The 27,496-nt window shown below is 37.9% G+C and overlaps 1 protein-coding gene across 1 annotated transcript in view; it reads left to right on the top strand.

Moving 5' to 3' along the window:
* Positions 1-24,865, top strand: part of ARMH4 (armadillo like helical domain containing 4) — a 153,535-nt gene extending 128,670 nt beyond the window's left edge. Inside the window, exons 6-8 of the mRNA XM_028851567.2 lie at positions 16,468-16,499; positions 23,162-23,296; positions 23,540-24,865. Of these exons, the coding sequence (XP_028707400.2) occupies positions 16,468-16,499; positions 23,162-23,296; positions 23,540-23,608 (236 nt within the window). The 3' untranslated portion in view covers positions 23,609-24,865. The remainder of the gene's footprint in view (positions 1-16,467; positions 16,500-23,161; positions 23,297-23,539) is intronic.
* Positions 24,866-27,496: the final 2,631 nt, after the last annotated feature.

Genomic DNA, 27,496 nt, shown 5'->3' with positions numbered 1-27,496 from the left:
AGCACAAGCAAACAAGAAATTGTTCATTTGTAGTGACACTGCTGCAATTCAGGGTGTACAGGATTCCCATGGGAAAAACACCCTCCATGAAAAATAAGTTCACTTGAAAAATTACAGATCACACAAGGAAGCAAATGTTCCAGCAGGAGGGAAAGTAAGTAAATGTAACAAATAGGAGGGGTAGCATCTTAAGAACCTGGCCAAGTGGAAGCATGTTTCCAATGACTAAGGAATGAGGAAGCTGAGATTGACTGTTCTTCTTCATATATAGTCGAACAGTTGCTACCAGGGGCATGTAACATGCTTGCTTAAGCGATTAAAAAAGGGGAAAGACAGAGTCTGGCCTGTTCACCTGCTATCCTGTAATGGTCTGTCAAGACCTTTAGGTTTTTTCCTATGGTTCAAGAGCTGAAGGAGACTTTCAAGTAATCCATTTAGATAGCAGAAAAGTTCTGCCTTTGAGTATATTAACTGTAATGCTTTTGATGTATAAAAAGCTACACATATTAAATGTGTACAACTCGATGAGTTTGGGGACAAGTATACACCCCTGAAACCATCACCACCAAGGCCATAAACATATCTATCACCTCCCAAAGCTTCCTCTTGTCCCCTTTATTATTATTATTTGTTGTAGGAACACTTAACATCTACTCTCTTAGTGGATAGAACATGAGCTAAATTTTCTCAGCACACACGCACACAGGTAACTGTGTAGATGTTGTAGATGTTAATAGATATGTTAATTAGTTTGATTGTAGTGATCATACCTATATCAAAACACCAAGTTGCACACCTTTAAAAAAATCTTATTTTAACAGAGATAGCCTATGACTTTCAAGACGTCATGAAGAGCCACACCAATGTCTCAATACCCAAAAGTAAAGGGATATGTCCTCCCTGAACATGGAACTAATAGATTTGATGTTCTAAATTAGAAAATAAAAATAAAACAAAACTTTAGAGGACTCCGTCTTCTTCTCCTAGCCATTACCAACTCAGGGTTACAAGTATCTTCTTTAAGTAAAATTCAAAACTGCAACTTAAAAAAAGACCCTTTTAGCAGATTTTAAGTGTACAATACGGTATCATTAGCTATGGGAACTATGCTGTATAACAGATCTCCAGAACTTATTATCTTACATAGATGAAATTGTCTACTCTTTAATCATAAATGTTCAGGTGTTCTTAACCAAAGATTTGCCTTAATCTCTCTTGAGTGTGCAGCTTGGTATTTGCCCATTATTGTGAGGAGTGAAAATTATGAACTGGTAAATGGAACTTTTGGAAAACAAACCCTGAAGCTTCCTTGAAAACCACTTTAGTACTTAGTTAGTACTCCACTTCTAATTGATTTCATCTGCTGGCCGAGTCAAGGCACTAGAGAGATGGGAGCTTCCTGTTGGTTAAGTAGAATCATGTCAGAAACTCCAGCTAAGGGCCAATGGCAAACAAGAGACTAGAGCCACTTGGTCAGTAGGTAATCTTCTATTTACCTTGGCCCTATGGTCAAGCCATGGCTTTTTATCAGTGGAAGCCCCCAAATTTATATAAAGGAGAGGAATGTGCTTGGGGAGCTTGTCTTGATGCTAAAGGGGTTTATCACCTTACGTAAAATTGAGGATGAGGAGGGACTGAAGGTAGAGCTGATGGGTTTTATGGTTGCTAAAGCCTCGGTTATATCTCAAGATGGCAAATTTTCAATTCAGCAGACCTGGTAAGCATGACACACAAACTTGACTTTGCACTGGAAGCTTGATGATACTGAACTTCAGAAAGCAGTAAACTTTCTGTTAAAAATAAAGTATGAAGGCCAAACTATTTTCTTTTTCACCAATGGATTGAAGATCAGGTAGTGCAAGTGTGAGAAGAGATCTCATGAGAATGAGAATTTCAGGTCCCCTGAGCATGTACTTGATGCTGCTGGGTGGTAAAATCATAGATCAGAAACCTTGGTGCTCAGCAGAAACTTCAAGGGTGCTTAAGTAAAGAGCAGTGATTTTTTTTTTTTTTTTTTTTTTCCGCCTTATGATCAAGCATAGGGGGAGGCAAATATTTTTTTTCTCCCCTGGTGAATAATGGGAATCAATATTGTATGTTATTGCTTTCCATTTTGGGAAGAAAAAGGAAGACACATTGAGGGATGCTTTCTTCCTCATTTATGTATCATGTATTTCCCTATGGTTGAAGTTCATGACAGCCTTCTCATCACAAGAGTTGTGATAATAGGTTTATAGTTTATAAATATTGTTAGCACTAATGAATAACCCTGGCAGGATGTACAGTTGATTGCAGGAAGTTCTCTTTGCATCTTCCCAGTAGGTATCTAGTGTCATTCCTAAACTTACAATTAACTAAAGACATTCTTAATATTACTTGAAAGTAGAGATTAGGGTATCTGGGCTCTTTGCACCCTTCTTTGTAAATATCAGTGCAGAGCTTTCAGAATTAATTGCTTCTTAGATACACTATTAATGTTCACTTAGTTCTGTGCAAAGAAGTGGGTCATTCTATTTATTGGAATCATGTTGTTCTGTAATTACGTGAAGAGCAAATTATTATAGACAGTTTCTGTGTGATTTTGAAGCAGGTAAATTTAGCATCATTAGAGAATAATCTGTAGCTAGAAAAACTCAAGATTCTTTAAAAACATGCAGATAATACTTAAAACTTAGTAAGTTTTGTTATTCTTAAATGTGTTATATAAGTTGGAAAAAAACCTCATTTCTTGGGTTAGAAATAGCATTTATGGTTAAATAACAAGAAAGAAGAAGAGCTGGTCTCCATTTATTTCTTGACACTATAGAAATACTGTAATTGAGATTTAGTTACACATGCTTTGAACAAAGAACTATGCTCTGATATTTCATTTATTTAGGTGGAGCATACATTTCTCTTTTCATTGATTGAGATAACAAGTTTCCCACCTTGAAAGATGCGATATTGAAAAATTTTCTATTAAAGAGACTATAACTCTTTCAAAATTCAATGGGAACCTAAGGAACCTATCTATGAAGTATATCTTACAGAATGCTATATGGGAATGCTATATTTTATAAATTCAGGTAGCCTGAAATTCTTCAGTTAGAATTAATTTAGATAAACAGAGATGGCTTCTACCTTGAACTTGGCCAGTTTGTCTGCCTCCCTTATATGCCTCATTCTGTTCATTTTAGTGCAGATACATTTCATTTTATTGTCTTTCACTTTATTGAACTTTTCAGATACTGCATTTCTTAAAAATTGAGGGTTTGTGGCAACCTGCACTCAACAAGTCTGTTGGTATAATTTTCCCTATAGCATGGGATCACTCTGTGTCTCTGTGTCACATTTTGGTAATTCTCTTGATATTTCAGCCTTTTTCATTATTATTTTATCTATTATGGTGATCTGTGATCAGTGGTCTTTAATGTTACTACTGTAATTCTTTTGGGGTGCCACCAATAGCATCTATATGAGATGGTGACCTTAATTGATAAATGTGTGTGTTCTGACTGTTCTACTGACTGCCCATTCCCTAATCACTCTCCCGTTCTTCAGGCCTCACTATTCCCTGAGACAAAACAATATTGAAATTAATGAAATTAAAAGCCCTACAATGGCCTCTAAGTGTTCAAGTGAAAGAAAGAAACACACATCTCTCACTTTAAATCAAAGGCTATAAATGTTAGGCTTAGTGGGGAAAGGCATGTTGAAAGTTAAGACAGTCCAAAAGTTAGGCCTCTTGCACCAGTTAGCCAAGTTGTGAATGTAAAGGAAAAGTTCTTGAAGAAAGTTAATAATTGTGTGTGCTCTAGTGCACACACAAATGATAACAGAGACACAACGTTATTGCTGATATGGAGAAAATTATAGCGGCCTGTGTAGAAGATCAAATCAGCCACAGCATTCCCTTAAGCCAAAGTCTATTCCAGAGGAGGACCCTAACTCTCTTAAATTCTGTGAAGGCTGAGAGAAGTGAGGAAGCTGTAGAAGAAAAGTTGGAAGCTAGCACAGGCTGGTTCATGAGGCTTAAGGAAACAAGCTGTCTCCATAATATAAAAGTACAAAGGCAAGTAGAAGCTGCAGCAAGTTATGCAGAAGATCTAGCTAAGATCCTTGATGAAGGTGGCTACTAAACCACAGGTTTTCATTGTAGATGAAATAGTTGTATATTGGAAGATATTATCTAGGGCTTTTATAGCAAGAGAGAAATCAGTACCTGGCTTCAAAGCTTCAAAAGACAGGCTGACTCTCTTGTTAGAGGCTGATGCTGCCGATGACTTTAAGTTGAAGTCAGTGCTCATTGGCTATTCCTAAAATCCTAAGGCCCTTAAGAATTATGCTAAATCTACTCTGCCTGTGTTCTATAAATGGAACAACAAAGCCTGGATGACAGCACATTTGTTTACAGCATGTTTTACTGAATATTTTAAGCCCACTGTTGAGACCTACTCTTAGAAAAAAAGATTCCTTTCAAATTATTACTACTGCTCATTGACAATGTACCTGGTTACCCAATAACTCCGGTGGAGATGTGCAAGGAGATTAATGTTGTTTTCATGCCTACTAATACAATGTCCATTTTGCAGTTCATGGATCAAGGAATAATTTTAACCTTCATGTCTTATTATTTAAGGAATACATTTCATAAGGCTGTAACTGCCATAGATAATGATTCATGATGGATCTGGCCAAAGTAAGTTGTAAACCTTCTGGAAAGGATTCATCTTTCTAGATGCCATTCAGAACATTCATGATTCATGGGAAGAGGACAAGTTATCCTTAACAGGAGTTTGGAAGAAGTTGATTTTAACCCTTATGGATGACTTTGAGGGGTGCAAGACTTCATTGGAGAAGGTAACTGCATGTGTGTTAGAAATAGAAAGAGAATTAGAATTATAAATGGAACCTGAAGATGTGACTGAATTGCTGCGATCTCATGATAAGACTTAATTGGATGAAAAGTTGCTTCTTGTGGATGAGCAAAGAAAGTGGTTCCTTGAGATAGAATTTATTCCTGGTGTGAACAGTGTTGAAATGACAACAAAGGACTTAGAATATTACATGAACTTAGCTGACCAAGCAGTGGCAGGGTATGAGAGGATTAACGCCAGTTTTGAAAGAATTTTCATTCTGGGTAAAAAGCTCTCAAACAGTATTGCATATATAGAGAAATCCTTCATAAAATGAAGACTCATTCAATGCAGCAAACTTCACTGTTGTTTTAAGAAATTGACACAGCTACCTCTGCCTTCAACAACCACCACCTGATTAGTCAGCAGCCATCAGCATTGAGGAAGACCCTCCATCCAGCAAAAATAGTCTGTGAAGGCTCAGATGATCATTAGCATTTTTTGGTAATAAAGTATTTTTAGTTAAAGTATGGATGTGTTTATTTAGACATAACGCAATCGCATGCTTACTAGACTATACTGTAGTGCAAATATAACTTTTACAGACACTGGGAAACAAAACAATTTGTGTGACATATCTTATTGCAGCATTTGCTTTATGATAGTGGTCTGGAACTGAACCTACAGTATCTCCAAGGTATGTCTGTGGTTGGTTTTAATGTACGAAATGAATGAAATTGGTATGGCAAAGGGCCAGCTTGCCTATATGGTGACTGAATTAGACTAGTGTCTTAGTTTGAGCTCTCCCTAAAAGTAGACCCTGTGACAGGATTGGATATAAGGAGTTTATTTGGGAGGTGATCCTAGGAAGTATGGAGAGGGAGTGAGGAAGTGAGGTGGGGAGGGTGGAAAGCCAATAGAGGAGATGCTAATCAGTGGATTACTGCTAGAGCTCCTTGCTGCTGGGGATTCTCTGGGAAACTGTGTAGAACATATGTCAGGAATGAGGAAAACTGGGGGATTTAACTGATATAATGAGACAGAATAGTGGCTTCCTCGAATGATGTCTACCTGTTAATCCCTGGAACATGGGGATATGTTACCTTACATGGCAAGAGCTACTTGGCAGGTGTGATTGAGTTAAGGACCTGGAGATTGGGAGATTGTCACAACGGTCTCTCTGAGAGAGAATTAAGGAGGTTAGAGTCAGAGAAGAAAATATGACAATGGGAGGCAGAGCTTGGAGGGTGGGGGTGGAGACAGAGAAAGACAGAGAGAGTTGAAGATGTTATGTTGTTGACTTTGAAGATGGGGGAATAGGCCATGAGCCAAGGATTGCATGTGGATTCTAGAAGCTGGAAAAGGCAAGGAAACAGATTCTCTCCTAGAGCCTCTAGAAGGAATTAATCCTGTTGACACCTTGACTTTAAGTCATGAGTCTGAATTTTGGCCTTTCCCTCTCCAGAAATATAAGATAAAAAATGTGTGTTGCTTTATTCCACTATGTTTGTGGTATTGTTATAGTAGCTATAGGAAACTACTATACTATACCAGTGTATTAATATACTTGCAGCCCTCCTTGGTTGCAGATGGCTCCTAGGTGATACCTGCTCTTTGTTTGTGGTCAACCCACTGAAGGCTCCGTGGCTAGGGGACACCTCAGGCTCTGATCCTCAAGCCTGCATGGGATGAAAGCAGTCTGCAGGACACCTCCGCAGTGGGCCAGGGCACATGAGTGGCACACAATGGGCTTAGCTGAACCCGAACAAAGGATTTCTTTGATCAATGATATGTGAAAATGTCCTCATAAATGCTTGGAACGAGCTCTTCTGGGTTGTTTCATATGAAACAGTTGTTTCAAACAGAAACAGTCCAGGTTTCTGAGCCTCTCTGACCATTCCATACCTGTCTCTTCTCCTGTCACTTTCTCCTCTGGCTTGTCTTTAAATGTTGGGGAACCAGGATTGTGATCTTGACCTCCAGTGTCACTCTGTGATGGATAATTTTATGTCAACTTGACTGGACCATGTGTGCCCAGGCATTTGATCAAACATTATATTGGTCGTGTTTGTGAGGGTGTTTCTGGATGAGATTAACATTTTGTATTAGTCCATTTTCATACTGCTATGAAGAAATACCCGAGACAGTGCAACTTATAAAGAAAAACCCACCCCCATGATTTAATTATCTCCCACCGGGTCCCTCCCAAGACACATGAGGATTGTGGTAGTTACAATTCAAGATGAAACTTGGGTGAGCATGCAGTCAAATCATATTGCATTTGAATCTGTAGACTGGGTAAATACCCTCCTAATGTGGGTGGGCTTCATCCAATCCATTGAAGGCTTAAATGGAACAATAAGTCCAACTGCCCTATGAAAAGGGGCAATTCCTCCTGCCTGACAGCCTGAAAGTTGAGACATTGGTTTTTTTCCCTCTGTCTTCGGGCATGACACACCAGCTCTTCCCGCGTGTTGAGTCTGCAGGCTTTTGGACTACATCAGCTCTCCTGGTTCTCAGGCCTTTGGACTCAGGTTGGAACTAAACCAGTGGCTCTCCTAGATCTCCAGTTTATAGATAGTAGATCTTGGGAAGTCTCAGTTTTCATTATCACATGAGCTAACGCCTTATAATAAATCATTCTCTCTCTCTTCAGCATTGCTCATTCTGAGTTTTAAGTTTCACCCTAAGATTTCTGCCACTCAGTTGGCTGTTTCCCAATGGAGAGTTAAAGATGCTGCTACCCTGGCATACAGGACTGAGTTGGAAAAGTCCTTGGCAAACATGGAAGTAAGAGATCCAGTTTATTTTCTCTGAATGAGAAAGACATATACAAAGAGAATCCCCTCACCCCACACACAGCACAGACAGGAAGAGAGAGACAGGGAGAGAAAGATAGATAGAGCAACAGAACCAGGCAGACACCCAGACACAGAGTCAGAGAGAAAGAGACAAGGGAAGGGAGAGAAAGGACAGAAAGACACAAATCACAATGTGATATGCAGAGACACAATGAGAGACAGAGACAGAGGGAGACACACATAGAGGCAGAAAGAGAAGCACATTTGTCAGAGAGAGGGGACGGGGAGGAGAAGGTAAAGGAGTTGGAATGCCAGGTGAGCTAATACACACCACCCCCCAGCTTGAGTATGCCCTATCTCCAGAGCTCAGGAAAGCCCCATGGGCTGTGATAAGGTCTCCTTGGCCACCTGCTCTCACCCCTGCCCAGAGTGACCCATGGGTATACTTACTGACAGGTTTTAGAGCCATAAAGGGCTGGTTTCAATACCGGATCAGCTGCTTTTTAGCTGTGTGACTCTGAGCACTACTTGAATTTCATTTTCTTCATCCATAAAATAGGGGATAATAATATCTACTTTGCAAAATTTTTGTGAGGTGTTCAACAAATCTTTATTATTATTTCAGACAAATCCTCTATCTCTTCTGGCTCCCATCGCTTCCCCTTTAGCAAAAGGGAATTTATGCATATCTCTGGGATAAATGTAGTTCATAAAACTGTATTACTGGAAATAAATCAAAATTAAACATACTCCTCTAAATAAACAGTTTGGGATACTTTTCAGCCTCAGCCCATTAAAACCAATCAGTCTTGCAATTAGTAGGATGCATGGAAATGTTATTTTATTTTTAAAAATTCTATTTTATTATTATTATTTTTGAGACAGGATCTCGCTCTGTCACCCAAGCTGGAGTGTAATAGCATGATCTTGGCTCACTGCAACCTCCGCCTCCTGGGTTCAAGCGATTCTCCTGCCTCAGTCTCCTGAGTAGCTGGGACTACAGGCGCATGCCACCACATCCGGCTAATTTTTGTATTTTTAGTAGAGACGAGGTTTCACCTTGTTGGCCAGGATGGTGGAAATGTTATTTTATCTGCAGCTGCATCTTTGATCTTCACACCGTTTTTGTTCAGCAGAAAAACTAGGAGAGTGGCAAGTTGCTACACTTGGGATTCACATACACAAGAGGGCGCTGGTGAGCATGAGAGAGGATCTGTTTTTAATAACCCATGACTACTTTTTAATAAAAAAATTAGTTTTTAATTGACAAATAAAAATCGTATATATTTATCAACATGACAATTGACATTCAAAACAACATGATGTTTTGAAATACGTATACATTGTAGAAAGGCTAAATCAAGCTAATAACATAATTAGTCTTACCCCATATAGTTAGCATTTTTGTGGTAAGAACACTGAAAATCTACTTTCTTAGCAATTTTCAAGAATACAATACATTGCGATTAGTGATAGTTATGTGTTGTACAATAGATTTCTTGAACTTATTTCTCCTATCTAATTGAAATTTTGTATCCTTTGACTAATATCTCTCCAACGTGTCCCCCTCCTACACCTGGTAACCACCATTCTCTGCTTCTATGAGTTATACTTTTTCAGATTCTACATATAAGTGAGATCATGTGATATTTGTCTTTCTGTGCGTAGCTTGTTTTACTTAACATAATGTTCTCCAGGCTCATCTATGTTGCTGCAAATGATAGGATTTTATTCTTTTTTATGGCTGAATAATATTCTACTGTGTATATATACAGTACCACATTTCTTTATTCATATGTTGATGGGCATTTGATTCTATATCTTAAGTATTGTGAATAGTGTTGCAATGAACATGAGAGTGCAGATATCTCTTCAACATACCGATTTAATTTCCTTTGAATATGTACCCAGTAGTGGGATTGGGGGATCACATGATAGTTCTATTTTAATTTTTGAGGAACCTCCATACTGTTTCCCATAATGACTGTACCAATTTCCATTGCCACCAACAGTGTACAAGGATTTCCTTTTCTATACATCTTGCCAAACCTTGTTATCTTTTGTCTTTTTGATCATAGCCTTTCTAATAGGTGTGAATTGATATCTCATTGTACATTTAATTTACATATCTCTGATAATTAGTGATGTTGAACATTTTTCATGAACTTTTTGGCCATTTGTATGTCTTTTTTTCAGAAATGTCTATTCAGTCCTTCCCCCATATTTGTTTTCTTGCTATTCAGTTGTACGAGTTCATGATATATTTTGGGTATTAACCCCTTATCAGATATATAGTTTGCAAATATTTTCTCCCATTCTATAGCTTGTCTTTTCACTCTGTTGGTTGTCTCCTTGGCTATATGGAATCTTTTTAGTTTGGTAAAATCCCAGTTGTCTATTTTTGATTTTCTTTCCTGTGCTTTTGGAGTGATAGCCAAAAAATCATTGCCATGTCCAATGTCATAAAGCTTTTCCCCTATATTATCTTCTAGTAGATTTATAATTTCAGGTATTACATTTAAGTTTTTAATTCATTTTGAGTTGATTTTTGTATATGGTGTGAGATGAGGCTCTAAGTTTATTCTTTTGCATGTGGATATCCAGTTTTCATAACATAATTTATTAAAGAGACTGTCCTTTCCCCATTGTGTGTTCACCTTTGTTGAAAATGCATGGATGGTAAATGCATGAATTTATTTCTGGGCTCTCGAGTCTGTTCCATTGGTCTATGTATCTGTTTTTATGCCAATGCCACACTGTTTTGGTTATGTAATGTATTTTGAAGTTAGGTACCTTGATGCCTCCAGTTTTTTTTTTGTTGTTGTTGTTGTTGTTGTTGCTCAAGATTGCTTTGGCTATTTTGTGGTCTTTTGTGGTTCCACAGAAATTTTAAGATCGTTTTTCTCTATTTCTGTGAAAAATACAGTGTCATTGGGATTTTGATAGAGATTGCACTGAATTTGTAGATGGTTTTAGGTTATATGGACATTTAAACAATATTAATCTAGTCTGTGAACATGGAATATTTTTCCATTTATTTGTGTCTCCTTCAATCTCTTTCATCAATGTTTTATAGATTTTAGTGAGCAGGTCTTTCACCTCCTTGATTAAATTTATGCCTAAGTATTTTTTTTTTTTTTTGTAGCTATTGTAAATGGAATTGTTTTCTTGATTTCTGTTTTAGATAACTCATTGGTAGGATAGAAACTCTTGATTTTTGCATGTTGATGTTGTATCCTGCAAATTTACTGAATTTGTTTATAACTTCTAACCATTTTTTTGGTGGAGTTTTTAGTGTTTTTTTTTTTTATTATTATTATACTTTAAGTTCTAGGGTACATGTGGATAATGTGCAGGTTTGTTACATATGTATACCTGTGCCATGTTGGCATGCTGCACCCATCAACTCGTCAGCACCCATCAACTCGTCATTTACATCAGGTATAACTCCCAATGCAATCCCTCCCCCCTCCCCCCTCCCCGTGATAGGCCCCAGTGTGTGATGTTCCCCTTCCCGAGTCCAAGTGATCTCATTGTTCAATTCCCACCTATGAGTGAGAACATGCGGTGTTTGGTTTTCTGTTCTTGTGATAGTTTGCTGAGAATGATGGTTTCCAGCTGCATCCATGAGATTATGTCATCTGTAAACAGTGACAATTTAAGTTCTTCCTTTTATTATTTTGAGACGGGGTCTTGGTCTGTTGTCAAGGCTGGAGTGCAGTGGCATGAACACAGCTCACTGCAGCCTCAACCTCCTGGGCTCAAGCAATCCTCTCACCTCAGCCTCCCCGAGTAGCTGGGACTGCAGGTGTGCCACTACACCCAGCTAATTTTTATACTTTTTGTAGAGACAAGGTTTTGCTATGTTGCCCAGGCCGGTCTTGAACTCCTGGGCTCAAGTGAGCTGCCTGCCTCAGCCTCCTGTAGTGCTGGGATTACAGGTGTTAGCCACTGTGCCTGGCCAAAGTTCCTCCTTTATAATTCGGATGTCTTTTATTTTGTTCTTTTACCTATTTGCTCTGGCCAGGACTTCCACTTCTAAGTTGAATATAAGTGACAAGAGTGGGCATCCTTGTCGTGTTCCTTATCTTAGAGGAAAAGCCCTCAACTTTTCACCAATGAGTATAATATTAGCTGTGGGCTTGTTATATATGACCTTCATTCATGCCTACTTTCTTTTCTGTGTACCTTTCTCTCTACTAGAAGGAGACCAGAGGCCTTATTATAGCACTGTGCTCTTGGATTTGCATTAAACAAAATTTCAAGAAAGATAACAAAACAGTGGGATTAGAGTGAATCTGTAGCTGTGGGCTGAGCTGTGAGCCAAGTGGAAGGGCTGTAACTTCTTGTGTTCACTATCAGCAATCTACTATCAACTTTAATTTGCAAAGGTTTATGGAAATTTGGGGGGTTTTGTTGTAAAATATGCTTTTTTCTTAATTTAAAAGTAGTGAGAAATTGTGATTTGCTAAATCCTAAAAATACAGAGGATAAAAGAAAAATCACCCATAATTCTACCTCCCAATTAATCAGTCAACCGAATTGATTAATTCAGTTAACATTTTGATGTGCATTGTTCAAATTTTACACATAATATTTTTTATCTACAAACTGAGGCTCACATTATACTACACTATTTTTTTCCTTTGCAATATATAAGTTGAACAACATCTTGCCTTTAAGTATTTTAAAAATAATTTTATTTTCATATAATACTCTGTAGACATAACCTAAGGTTTTGTTTTCCCTTGAGTGTTTAAACCAATCCTGTCTTGTTGGATATTAATATTGTTTACATGCTCCTTTCTAGTATAAATATTTTGTGAACATGATTTAAACAAAATTTTTGTGAATATTCATGATTTTTTAAGATACATGTCTTCTATAACTGGAGCTTTGTATAAAACATTTTAACCTTAATAAAGCTTTTGATATAGATTGCAAATCTCCCCTCCCCCTCTGTAGCTCTGAAAAGCTGTATCTGTTCATACTTCTTTAATTACTGTGAGGTTTCTCTATTTTTTAAAAATTGCAGTTGTCAGTTTTCCTGTTTATAAATAACGATCTTTAAATTTTTTAAATTTAAATTTAATTTTTTTTTTTTTTTTTTTTTCTGTAGAGACAGGAGTCTCGCTATGTTGCCTAGACTGGTCTCAAGCAATCTGCCTGCCTTGGCCTCCCAAAGTGCTGGAATTACAAGCATGTGCCAGTGTGTCTGGCCATCATCTTTTTTTTTTTTAACAAAAGTATTTCTCTATAATTTTCTTTCTTCTTGCATTGCATTCTCTTATCGTTTTCTACCCCTTAAGTTTTAAAACGTTCATTGCATAAAATTTATATTTATTTTGACTTGAATGTTTTGCTGAAAACTGTTTACAGGATCCTCATGAATGAGAATCATGCTTACTCAAAGATTGTGAACTCACTTAAATAAATATTTTCTGAAAGAAGAAAAAATACGTATTAAGCACCTGAGTGTTTAATATTATGCAGAGGGCCTTGGCGGATACCTGAGAAGCACAAGGCATGGCCCTCCAGGATCTCGTGTTCTTAGATGGGGAAACATCATCAAGCTCACAGTCTAAGAATAGTGTTTCCTCAACCTTTTTAGACCTATGCCCACCAGAATAGTTTCTCACTATCCTCTCTCACCAGCCAAGAATATTTTGCCTGCCTTTCCCACTCTGTGTTATGAATTGCTGAACTAGATCAAAGGAACGTGCTCCTTCAGATATCTGTGCACATGTAAACATCTTGCACTGATGTGCCTTCTTGCCTTCAGTGGAGAATTACTTCATTAGATAATCATCCAAAGTAGGACTGTGAAATTTACTCTAAGAACCTAAGATGTGGACAGTTTACCAGTGAAGCCTGGGTTGATAAGGCCTAAGTTAAAATACTTCTCTTGGCGATGAGTTTCCTACAGTACACAAGCCTATCAGTGCCTTGGACCCTGGGTTGGTCTTTGCCTCCTTTTCCTCTTCTCCAGGCTATCCCTATCCTGCACCATCTTGCCTCCTCCACTAGGTACTCATATTAACTTTCCTGCCTCCACCTCTCTTTTGATTTGCCCTATTTGTTGTATAATACCCAAGTGAGTCCCTGATTGCAAGCATCTTGCTTCAAAGGTTGGTGGGTTCTGCCTTGCACTCTAGCAACTGGCTTTCCTGCTCTGTTCTTCACTCTTTCAGTCCCTACATTGCTGCTTGTCATCCACTTCTCATCATAGACTTGGTGGCCTAACCCCTTTCTCAGTGGAATTAGTTTTATAACTTCTACTGACTTTAGAGCGTAATGCCTGATCAAACACAATGTACATAATATTTGTTGAATGAATGAATTGGAAACATTATCTTGCTTCTGTTTAAATATATGTCATGGGCTTAAGTGAGATGTATTTACAAAATACTCATATTTTACTTACCTTTCTTCCCCTCCTGCCCTAGATTTCTATACTAAACACTTTGCATGTGTTATTTCTAATCTTCACAACAATCTTGCAAGACAGATGTTGCCATCTCTCTATGTAAGGAAACTGTGGGTCCAGAGTTTCTCCAAATTCACTCAGTGGATCAGTGATGGATCTTACTTCTCTATGGAACCACTCCTAGAATCACTAACCCCTGGCCTTATTCTAGAGGTTCCTAGACTTGCTTCTTTTGATCTCCCCATGACCCTGCTCTTATCCTGATTGATCACCACCATCTTTGTCTGAATCCCTTTGAGACAGAGGGAGCTAGGAGGGAAGGACAAGAGAGAGGTCTTGACAAGGGCTCTGCATGAGAGATTAAAGCCAGGACCCGAGGGAGGTAGAAGGGTCAAAGATATCCTCACATTTTCAACTTGAAGGAGAACAGTGGTAGTATCACTAAAAGAAATCGGTAGTTCAAGAGTCTTACTCCTGGGTTTTTAAAATTAGGTTTGAGTTCCAATGACTTTCTTTTTTTTTTTTTTTTTTTGAGATGGAGTCTTGCTTTGTTGCCCAGGCTGTGTGATGTTGGCTCACTGCAACCTCTGCCTTCCAGGTTCAAATGATTCTCCTACCTCAGCCTCCTGAGTAGCTGGGATTACAGGTGACTGCCACCACATCTTGCTAAATTTTTTGTATTTTTAGTAGAGACGGGGTTTCACCATGTTGGTCGGGCTGGTCTCAAACTCCACTTACCTCGGCCTCCCAAAGTGCTGGGATTACAGGTGTGAGCCACCGTGCTTGGCCCCAATGACTCTTTACTCACTGGTTAACCATGAACAAGTCTCTTAGCTTCTCTTGAGCCCCAGTTTCCTCATCTTTTCCCTGAGCATAATCTGACCTCTCACGTTTGTCATTGGTTTACTGTTCAAGTGATGCAATGCATGTGTCATGCTTTGTAAGGGCTGGAGCTGTGTGCACGCCAGCCATCATCAGTATTTTCAGATATGTTATTGCTAGAGTCAGATTGTAAATGGAGGCACTGACTTCTTGGTTAAAGTATATCTATGCCAGGGGCCAGCAAATTATAGTCCATGGCCCATATGTAGCCTGCTGCCTGGTTTTGTGTGGCCCCTGAGCAAAGAATGCTTTTTACATTTTAATAGGGTTGAAAAAAATGAAAAGAAAAGTATTTATGACATTTGAAGGTTACACGAAATTCAAATTTTAATATCCATAAATAAAGGTTATTGGAGCATAGCTGAACCTATTTATTTATGTGTCGTCTACGGCCACTTTTGTGTTATACAAGAACAGAATTGAACAGTTGTGACAGAGACTATACACTCTGCAAAACCTGAGATATTAACTATCTGACTCTTAGTAAGAAAAGTTTTCCACTCTACTTCCTTCCTTCCTATCTGTTGAAGCTTCTCAAAAGCAGAGAAAATTCCAGGAAATCTTAAAAGTCTTTTTACACTTACTTCTTTTGTTTGATAATAAAGGTAAAATGAGAATATATTTGTCTTTTCTTCCTCCTTTCTGATGCTTTTACAAGTAAATCTTCATTCAATGTTGAAACATTATTATGACTTTGAAAGGTAATTAAGGGTAAAAAACAAACAAACAAAAAAAACCGCCAACAAACTCAAACCAACCTTAACATGGCCATTCTAACACTTATTTCAAAAATGAAATTGATGCTTCCTTCTACTCTTGGCTTATTTATGTATTCCCAAATGGCTGTAACTATGGTCTACATACAATTTCATAGTTGATCAGCCTTTTTCAGTTGGCTTTGTAAATATTACTTGGTCATTGCTTTTATTTTTCATAGTGGTTGTATTGCTATAGAATGGTACCGTTCACAAGTTATATGTCTTTCAGAAATACTTCTTGTTCTTGCCTTTTGTCCAATCCTTGCTTCTTCAAATATGATTGCAACTGCTTCTCTTTGGAGCCAGCTCTGGGCAGCCTGGGCTTGCTTATTTTCCCTTCCTACCTTAATCTCTGCCCTCTGATATTGATTCAAGTGCAGCATTCCCACTGAGCTTACAAACTGAGAAAGATGAGGAATAAAGCCAAAGAAAAAGTGTCAGAGAATAAATGAACTTGATATTTTAAAGATGATTTTCATTTTGCCCACACTTCCCCACCAATCATTCAATAATAATAGAAAAAACATTTAGCAAACAAAAATATTCTCTATTTATCTAATAATGATATGAGGGATGTTTGTGCTCTCCGTTGCATTTCTAAATAAGTAGAAATAAAAACAAGACCATTATTGTCATTATGTTATACTGTTAATCCTTTTACTGTGTTTAATACAAAAAAACTCTTCAATTTGTCAAATTAACTAAATACCATGAAATATAAGTAAAAATGGTTATTTATATTTTATTATCTTTTTTTTTTCCAGTGAGAAGCTGGATGGAAAAATTAAAAGACAAGGTAAGAAAAGTATTTTCTTCCATTGGATTTATTTTTAGGGGCGTATAGCTTTGTTAAGCAAAAGATCTTCAGAGTAGTGGAGCTTTAGTTTATTATTCTGATTCTGGTAATCTATCTAAAGATTCAGGGCCACTTGCAGTACCCTGCAAAAAAGAAGGCCTTCCCTTTAAATCCCTTCTTTTGGAACACAGGAGACACCTTATTCTTTGGAGTACCATTCACTCATATAAAAATATAAGAATTTACCTTGTTTGATATGCTCAACAGAATAATTGACATATCAAGGTGAAGTTTCTTTTCGGGGAATTTCAGGATTGTAATTCCATTCCTTCTGGCTTTTTTTTTTTTTTTTCTCTCCAATATGGGACGCTCTAGGTGTGCAGTTTATCACAGTGCTGCTACTTACTAGGTATTGATGAGCTGACCTGTCTGGAATGGCCAACTATAGAAAAAGATTTTCTTTTTTTGCATTAATTCTGCCATCTACATAGTGATTGACAACGTTAACTTCCAGGTTGATATTGTTTATTTTCTTTTGATTTTCAACCCTCTCCAAGTCTTTGCTTTTGGTTACTTGGTAATTTTAAACCGAATTACTCATAAAGATATAGATGGAGTCCTGAATTCCTTGTTGTAGCCTGTGTCGGATCCCATTATTACAGCCCAGCTCAGATTTCATTGGGATTTCGGCTAAATGGAAATCTTTTCAGTGGTCAGATACTGAGTTACCTTCAGTTCACCAGTCTCAATATATTTCTATTGATGGCATTCCATATCTTTTTTATTACCTGCAGTCAATTTCCCTCATATTTGAATTATTAATATTATTTTACTACAGCTTAATATTAAAGAATACATTCAATTGCAAATAAATTTATATAATTGTATTAATTCTCCTTATTTCTGTTTCTAAGTAAAATTTAGCACAGATAATGTTTGAGAATGAGACTATTTTATGTTCATATAAATTAAAAGTGACATTGAAAAATTTTAAGCCTGTTGAGGTCAGTGGAGGCTGTTTTGGTATTTGTAATGGGTCCAATTGTGAGGAGAGGTGGGCTGCGATCAGATGGACTGAGAAACACTGGAGGGGAAGAAAACTTCGAAAGTTTAGAACTGGATATATTTACATAGGTAGTGTTTCCTGTTATTTTTCAGGGAAAAATATGATGCAATGAAAATTAAACAGGATTTGTTACGTTAACCTAGGAATTCATATATCATTGTTTCCATAGAAAGTATCCTGAGTTATTTAACAAAGAGACGCCCCCCCAAAAAAAAAGTCTTAAGAAAATAAATTTTGTCGGGTAACCTGTTTTGAAATTTGGTATTGTTAAATTTCTTATCTGCATGTATGTATAGCTTTACCATTCCCTTAAAATAATCTGTGCAGCTTTAGAGAAAGGCTGTCTATTTTTATTCCTATGAACCCTTTATTCTTACCTTGTCTCAAAATCTTGGTACCTTTTTCTTGCTCCTTTTTATCAAGAGAAATAATTTTGTGTGTGACCCCTAGTTTTCTGGCTTATTTTGAAGTTTTTCAAGCTTTCTCATCACTTTCTTCTGTAGTATTTTTTTTCAGTATATTTTAATTAAAAAATTGTAGGAAGCAAATTTTGGATTCCAGTGGTGACTGTCATGTATGCCTATCTCTTCATCTTTGACTCTTGGAGGGACTCATTTAAATCTTCCCCATATTCCCTGCCTTCGTCCATGCTTGAGCGATTACATGCTAATTTGATATGTATATTTTATATGTATATACACACATATGTACATATATCTTCCTTTAACAAGTCTTACAGGTGATCCTGGTGCATGCTGAAGTTTGAGAAGATACGTGTACATAGATCTTACACACATATATACATATATCTTCCTCACTCTCTATTTGTCCATCCATCCGTTCATCCATCTATCCCTCCGTCATCTATTAAAGTCTTGTTAGTCATTATCTTCAGAAACTATTTGAGTACGAAGCTGTTGTCTCTTTGATGAAAGTCACAGAATCCCTTAGAACTGAAAACTAAACTACATGCCTAACCTGGCTCTTCAGGCAAGCCAAGACACTCTGTCAGGTTAGCTTCATTTAATTGTTTCAGTACTGAGTCTCTGTTGGTTAGCTGGATTGTAGAAAGGGTGGTGTTTTCAAAAGTTCTGAATTGTTCCTTTTGTTATTGTAGTTTAGTCTTTCTATATTAAGATTAAGATCAGCTGTGAATGACAGAAAATCCACCCCCACTCCCAATGACAATAGCTTAGCCAAGATAGAAGTTTGTTATCTCTTTCTCTCTCTTTTTTTTTTTTTTTTGGCAGAGTCTAGCTCTGTCACCTAGGCTGGAGTGCAGTGATCTTGGCTCACTGCAACTTCCACCTCCCAGGTTCAAGTGATTCTCATGCCTCAGCCTCCTGAGTAGCTGGGATTACAGACATGTACCACTATGCCCAGTTAATTTTTGTATTTTTAGTAGAGACAAGGTTTCACCATGTTGGCCAGGTTGGTTTTGAACTCCTGGCCTTATCTGACCTGCTCACCTCAGCCTCCCAAAGTGCTGGGATTACAGGCATGAGCTACTGTGCCTGGCCCCTATTGTCTCCTGTTTTTAAGTTTGAGATAGTCACAGGTTAGTGGGGAGTGACGCAGTGACAGGGGCCCAAGCTTCTTCTATTTGATACTCCACCATTTGTGACCTTCATCCCCACGGTCACCTCATGATCCTGGATGGCACTTCTGACTTAGCTATGTGCATATTCTAGCCAGAGGAAGGGGGAAAAAGGGGAGGCTGATGATACCCCTTTCTTTTTAAAAGGGAGAATAAAAGCACTCTGTCATTCTTAAAGGGAAGAATAAGGGCTCTGCTCCCCTTTTATAGAACATATCTTGAAATTTTCTTATGCCACTGACATATCATCTTCTTGGTGAAACTTACCAATGGTTGTACCCAGCTTCCCAGTAGGCAAGAAGTCATCTTTATTTTGTGCCCACTCCCAAATTGGAGGCTCTTTTACTATAGAAGAAGAAAAGAATGGATATCGAAGGACAGTTCCTGTATTAATTCCATCATTAATTGTCCTCTTGGCTAAGTGTTCAAGTCGGTGATCCTTGTTAGGCAAGTTTTAACTTGGCTACTCATTAGTGTATCTTTTCAGCATCTAAATTGCTTTTCAAAACTGAAGATGCGTAACAATTTTAATTGTGTAATAAAGACCAGGCCTGTTGTTACATCAATAAAACCAATATATTTCTTCTAGCTTAAGGAAACCATCCAGAAAATGAATGGCCTAGACTATACTTTATAGCAGCAATTCTCAATGTATGGTCTGGACCAGCAGCATCAGCATCACCTGGAGCTTGTTGGATATGCAAATTCTCAGACTCCACCATAGACCTACCTCCCAGGAACTCTGGGAATGGGGCCCAACAGTCTGCATTTTAGCAAGTCTCGCAGGTGATCCTGATGCATGCTGGAGTTTGAGAACAACCATTGCACAGAAATCGTAAGGATGCTGTCTCAGTTCTGCAGATTTTAGGCAGTAAAGCATATCATTTGGTTTCCTATGGCTTTCTTGATGACAGAGGTTCTGAACAAATATGTCATCCTAAGAAGGAAGGATACCTTTCTCATTGACTTCAAACAAACAAAACTTCAAAGCCTAACAAAAACAAGTATATTTAGCAATATTTTGACTTATAATTTACTTTAAAATTTAAAACTTTATTTGGAAATAATTTAAAATTTACAGATGAGATACAAGAGTAAGAATGGTACAAAGAACATTCCTACACCTTTACCTGGATGCGCGTGTTGTTCGCATTTTACCCCATGTGCTTTATCATTTGCTGCCACGTTCTCCTCTTTTTTCCTGAACTATTTAAGGATGAGTTGCATGTGTTGTGGCCTGTTTACCCTTATATACTTCAGTGTATATTTCCTAAGAATGAGGGTATATTTTAAGCAGATCTTTGTGCAGTTATTAGTTGGAGTATATTCAATATCGATATAATACTTTCATGGAATCTAGCATTCATATTTCAGTTTTTTCAACAAACCCAAAATATCCTTTATAAGAGCATTTTTTTCTCCTCTCTTAAAGAATCCACTCTAGGATTATGTAACACATTTAGTTGTCATGTTTCTGTAATTTCCTTTAATTTGTAACATTTTTATAGCCATCGTTTATCTTTTATGACATGAACATTGTTAAAGAATATAGTCTTTTTGAAAAACAGAATATACTTTCAGTTTGTTGGATGTTTCCTCATGATTCGATTCAGGTTATGCATTCTGAGTTGGAATAATACATTGGTGCAATTGTGTCTTTCTCAGGGTGTCCTCGGGGCACGTGTATATGCAATAATTTGGAACAGAGAAAAAGTATTAGGCAGAATTTATAACTTAAAACTGTGTGCATGTTGTCTTATTTCTTTTCATTGCTGAAGAAATCAAGCCATGAGCAATTCTAACAGAAGAGCTTATTTTCCCTTAGTCAGTTTAGAAAGAAGAATAGTTAAATTACATCTTAAGATGGTATGTTGCTTTGCTCCCATCTTGTAATTTACTTGTAATTTCAAAGCAAGGCAGATGCCCCCAAAAAAGAAAAAAAAATCGAGGAGACAAAAAAGAGAGATGTAACTGAATTTTTGTGAAATCTACATAATTGAGAGCTCTAGCCAAATTTAACCATTCCACAATGAAAGTATACTTTAAAACATCATGTTGTACATGATGAGTACGTACAGTTTTGTATGTCAATTTACAAATATATATGTCAATTTGAAAAAATAAAGCTCCATAAGTAAAAGGCTTAAGTGTGTCAATGAGAAATGCGGAAATGGTGACATATTTGAGAATACCAATGTTGTTGGCATGGGATTAAGTTACAGAGTATGGGGAGACCTCCACAGAGGCTGATCACATTGACCTTCCAAAAGTTCAAATGTTACTGTGCATGAAAAGCCTAATCATCTGGGCTTAAAGGTTATCATATTTCAGCATGTATGTGTTTCCATAAACTGGGAATGGTAATTAAAAATAATTCACAGTTCTTGTGTGAGCACCAATGCTTTGCTGTTGTTCAGTATTTTCCCACATGGAAAATTACAGAGTTTTTATAAGCCTTAAGTAGATTTGGAAGAACTTTAGAAAAAGTTTGGGCTTCTACAAAGCATATTAATTTATTGAAAAATGACTAGGCTTTGTTTCTTGGGGAAAAATACTTAGTATGCTGAGGAACAGTGGTATTGTTCTCAAATTAATGGAAAAATTTCCGTATTTTGCCCTAAGTTAAGACTCTGGGAGGCAGAAACAGTGAGGGAGCTGGCTGAATACAAGAGGAAGGTGCTGCCGTTTCACCAGGTCTGATGTATTCCTTGGATGTCCTGCTAGAAATGTCGGGAAAACATCACAGCCTACATACTTCAGCACTTTCAGGAAAACTTTTATCCTCTGTCCTGCTCTGTTTTTGGCTCACTTTGAAAAATACTAAAAACAGTTTGTGCTGTATTAGAAATTTAAAAGACAGTCATATAAATGAATAGACTTATGAACAATTTTAATTGTTTATGTATTTTATATGGGTAGGCTTCTAGGAGGGGTTTCTTGGGAGGTAAACCATTACCTGTGTTCCCCCATGAAAGGGCTGTAGGTTAGTACATACCCTGTTAGCCCATAGGAGTCTTATTGACCAAGGTGTAGGGATCACTCTGAGTACAATGGCCTTGCCCTAAGCTTGGGTAGGTCCTGAGGTACTTACTCAAGTCCAGGGATCATCCTGCTCTCTGAGGACCAAAGTATCCATAGTGACACCTTGGAGACACTGGAGACATAGATGAATTTGACACTTCCAGGACCTTTTGGAGGTATTGTGTTGTTGGTTGTCATCTTTGTGTCCTTCTCTGTCACTTCCTTTCTTTGGGGATGGGACATTCAGAATTCCCTCCCACCCTCCAACTTTGTCTTGTCTATTGGGAAGGAGATTCCATTCACAGAAATCACTCCATCCATTTTGTGTGCACACTCTCTCCTTGTCCTTGTCTTTTCTGCCTTTGCTCCAACATCTAACATTCCTCCCCTTGCCTTTGCAGGCCCTTTTCTTCCTTGTTTTCAGAAGCCCTCCCCTTTTACTCGCAAGCATTTTCATCTTTCTTCTCTTACTGTAATGCAGCTAAGACAGACAGAGAGAGGGAGAAGAGAGGACCACTACTGTCAAGGCCCTCTTTTTACCCCCCAGCAAATACAGTATTTCAGAGGACACTTTGACCTCCTTTAAGCCTGACTCTGGCTGATATTTCCAATTTATAGCATTTTAGTAGTCCTGGCATTCTCAGAGGCTTACTTCATCCATCTTTAATACAAATTATATTTCTGTCATCAGAACCTGATGTTGACAAATGTGCATAAGCTAGTGGCTGGAAGTGCCACTAGGTCTGGTTGATTTATTTCTATGCTTCTATGTATTTGAAATATCCCCAAAATAGGCCTACCTCTCTCTCTGTTGCCTTCTCCCTAAAAAGTTACTGTATTTTAGGTTTAGTTTTATCTTATAACAAAGCAGACGGGATAATTCAAAGTGTCTAAAAGCCTCCTGCCATCCAGCAGAAATGAGAAACCCAGGGCAGTGCTCTGTTTAGCATCCTAATGTGTGTTTCCTTTTCTCTGCAGGCTGGTTACATGTCTGGGATGCTGGTGCCTGTAGGGGTTGGGATAGCTGGAGCCTTGTTCATCTTGGGAGCCCTCTACAGCATTAAGGTTATGAATCGCCGAAGGAGAAATGGTTTCAAAAGGCATAAAAGAAAGGTATGGAACCAACAATAGCAAAACCTAATCAGTTTCAGAACATTCTTTGCTTATCTAATTTACTTAATAAAGCACACGGAGTTTAATGATGCTCGAGCGGTATTGACGTGCCCAGTGGTCTGGATGAGCTGCTGTAGCTCCTGCCTCGGCTGCATTTGTTAGCGTGTCTTTTAAAGGGGGCCTGTTTCTCAGCTTTGCTCTGCAGCAGGAAGCGTTTAATGCTTTTCTGTTTTCTTTCTCTAGCAGAGAGAATTCAACAGCATGCAAGATCGAGTAATGCTCTTAGCCGACAGCTCTGAAGATGAATTTTGAATTGGACTGGGTTTTAATTGGGATATTCAACGATGCTACTATTCTAATTTTTATTTTGGAGGAGAAAAAAAAAAAGAACAACCTGCCACATTGCTGCTATCAGGCCGTTAGTCCTAGTGTCTGCTGGGTGCTGCGTAGTAGATTTTTCTTGTACTGAGCAGAAACGGCATGCTGTATACTAAATGTATCATGCAGTATTTGGTTTTATTCTGTAGTGAATTTTCCACAACTGTGGGCTACAACTCATAAATATGCAGCATATATGTTTTTCAGTAGGAGTTGCTACATTAGGCAGAGTAAATATTTTGTATTTTTCCACAGTGTCTTTTCCTTGGTTTGAATTACCTGCATTGAGAATAATGATTGTTGCCACCAAGGCATGCTTGACTTTGAGATATAAATCTTAACAAAGAATAACTTCTCATCATTATACTCTACCTACATGAAACCATGGGCTTGTGGGCCATGGTACATACTGCATTTGCATCAAACTAGCAGCAACTCAGAATGAAATAATTTTCATTAAGAAGTTCTCTCAGCATATTAGGATTATATGTAGATTTGTACGTATTTTGCATTATGTGCTTCAGTCTCCTAGTTTTATTATTTCTCACCTTCTGTTTTATTCTTATTCTTGGCGAGGAAAAATGCACTAGAAATAATACATTAAATTGACTCTTAGTCTTAATGTATGCTTGCAGTCTTAAATAGTGTGACTGAGTCCAGCAGAGTCATACATGTTTATGATTAAGCGGTATTCTTTTTGTGGTACTATTTGATTTTGCCAAGAAGAAATGAGGAAGAAATCAAGAATGAGATGAGGGTAGGTAAGCTCTCAGAGCATTTCTCTCTGCCATTTGGTTCTATGCTTCTGTGGCTACTAATGTGACTAATTCAGAGTGTTGTATTTCCACATCTGTGGTCTTCACCATGGAAAAAGTGGGCTACCATTGGTCCTTATTTGGCTTTATTAGAAAAATAGATATTCTATCATTTGTCTGCCCAGTGACCAGAGTCCTGGTGCACAACAGAGCTCATGGGAAACCAGCCTCTCTCAGGGCACCCCGCTATGAGGATGTTAAACTATGTTCGATCATTTCTCATCTCCCTTGGAATGTAATTCCCTGCCCTGTACAAAATAGGATACTGCAATGCGCTATTTGAATCTAGGAATTGAGGACTTGTAGTTAGTAGAGTTTTGGGGTAAAGACTTGGCTCATATGGAAGAATAAAGGTTATTTATTAATAGTGCTGTCACTGTGGAGAACTTGGGGTTTATTAGAACTTGTCTACTATGTTCAAGAAAAATTGCACAGTTATTCCTCATAGCTACTATGTGAGGTAGGACATATGTTTTTATTCTCCCATTTGACTGAAGATGGAACGGAAGCAGAGAAGTGAAATGATTTTCCAAAGTTGTACCTAAAGCGAATCAGCGTGAGAACCCACTTGGACCCAGAGCCATGCACCCTTATCTTCAATTCAGTACCCTTTTCATGGACTTTGGAGGAAGCAGTGATATTTCAGAGTCCTTCTTTAAAACAAAGGTTCTAAGGAAATAGCTGCTTGGTCAAGGAACATTTGATGTGAGTTTCCATCTTTGTTAAATGAATGATGCCTTTCTAATTTCTCTCTTACTCATACAAGTTTTTTCCTTCCCTATCTCAGTTATTTCCTTTACAGTCATAAATTGAAGTATCACTTCTATGGAACTAATAGAGAAACCTTCCTAGAATCCGTTTTTGAAAAATGGCTGGCTTGCAAGAACGTTTTCATCAAATAATTTTAACTCTTTTTGTCAAGAGATGTAAGCAAATGTGTGAAATTGATCAAGAGAAGTGAAAAGCTCTGTACAGTCCAATAGAAGTTAGCAATTGGCAAATTCGCTCAAGGTCAGATTTTAAAAACAGAATTCAGAACCATGGCACTCAGAAGTGATTTGTAATTTCATGAGTAGAGATGTCCTGATATTGCATAAGGGATGTTTTCCTTTTCTTAAGAGCATCCCTTTGCTATAAGTATTTCTAAGGTTGGGAGTAAGTGAGCGTGGTGTGGCATTACTGTCTTTGTATTATTCACAGACTATTTGTTGAGAATACATAATAGGCCACTTAACTGAGTAGCACATGGGTGATGCTAATGGCCATTATTGCCTTGGGCTACTCAATCTATAGTCTTAACTAAACCATGGCTAATAGGTTTACTTTTCAAATTGCAGTATAATAAATTCCCAAATAACAGACCCATATTTTCATTTCTCAGAGGTCTGTGAGGATGACATGTATGTGAATTTTGGCTTAACACAATATCTCTGTGATCCTTTTTGGGAAACATGATTTCTTAAAGGAAAAGCATATACTTAGAGTACATTTCTGTACAAACCCATTTAAACATCTGGATTGAGTGGATGGCGGTGGATGGTACAAATGACATGTTTATTTTGGCCGTTTTCCTTGCTGCTGGTGGCTATGGAATAATGATTTTCAGTGTTTGGCTTAGATTATTAAGAGGATCAGAAAAGGTTATCATATTTTAAACAAAACCTGGGATTAGGGGTGCTGCTACCAGATGGAAGTGCTGGCCAGTGATTATACAGTGGTCCAGATGAAAAGTAGTAAATCAGGCACTTGTAGGTTTACCCAAAATAAGTGATAAGTATGCTTATATTTGCAAATTAAAATAGAAAGTCAACTTTTTATTCTAACAATTAGGCTTAAAACATTTAATAGTGAAATTAATAAAGCTGTCTGGAAAGGAGAGCCAATTCCTACAGCTTCAGTTGTGAACACCGTCCCTACTGGACTGAGTTTACCCAGCCAGAACTGCCGGTGTCCCACTGCAGGGGCAGGGACTAGGTCTTCTTCTCGGAGGGAGAGGCAGTGTTTCCAGAATTTGTAGGCTCATAAGAATCACCTGGGACACTTGTGAAACATACCGATCTGAAGGCCTTACCCCATACCCGATGAGTTAGAATCTCCAGGAAAGGAGCTTGGGGTATTTGTGCCCCAGCAAGCTTGAGAACACAGCTAGGAGGGATCTATCTAGAGAACAATTTCTTTATGATAGAGACAAGGTCATTTAAAGTCACAATGAGATACCACCTCACACCTATTGGGATGGCTATTATTCAATAAAACAAAATATAACAATTGTTTCTGAAGATGTGGAGAAATTGGAACCCTTGTATACTGTGGGTGGGAATGTAAAATGGATAGCCGCTGTGGAAAACAGTATGAAGATTCCTCAATAAATTAAAATAGAACTGCCATATCATCCAACTATCCCATTTCTGGGCATATATCCAAAAGAATAGAAATCAGGATCTCGCAGAAGTATCTGTACTCCCGTGTTCATTGCAGTATTATTCACAATAGCCAAGATATGGAGACACCTAAATATCTATCAGTAGATGAATGGATAAAGAAAATGTGGTATATACATACAGTAGAATATTATTCAGCCATAGGAAATAAGGAAATCCTGTTATTGTGACAATATGGACACACATGGAGAACATTATGCTGAGTGAAATAAACTAGTGACAAAAGGACAAATGCATGATTGCACTTATTTGAGGTGTCCAAAATAATCAAACTCATAAGGGCAGAGGCAAAATGGTGCTTGCTAGGGGCTGGGCAAAGTTAAAGATGGGGAGATGTTGATTAACTATGTTTCAGTTATGCAAGATGAATAAGTTCTGGAGCTCTGCTATATAACATAGTGCCTATAGTTAACAATATCATACTGTGCAGTTAAAAATTTGTTAAGAGGGCCGGGTGCGGTGGCTCACGCCTGTAATCCCAGCACTTTGGGAGGCCAAGGCAGGCAGATCATGAGATCAGGAGATGGAGACCATCCTGGCTAACACGGTGAAACCCCATCTCTACT

This window comes from Macaca mulatta, chromosome 7, assembly GCF_049350105.2.
Source record: "Macaca mulatta isolate MMU2019108-1 chromosome 7, T2T-MMU8v2.0, whole genome shotgun sequence".
Classification (NCBI taxonomy): Eukaryota; Metazoa; Chordata; class Mammalia; order Primates; family Cercopithecidae; genus Macaca; species Macaca mulatta.
This window is presented reverse-complemented; position numbering and strand designations above follow the sequence as displayed.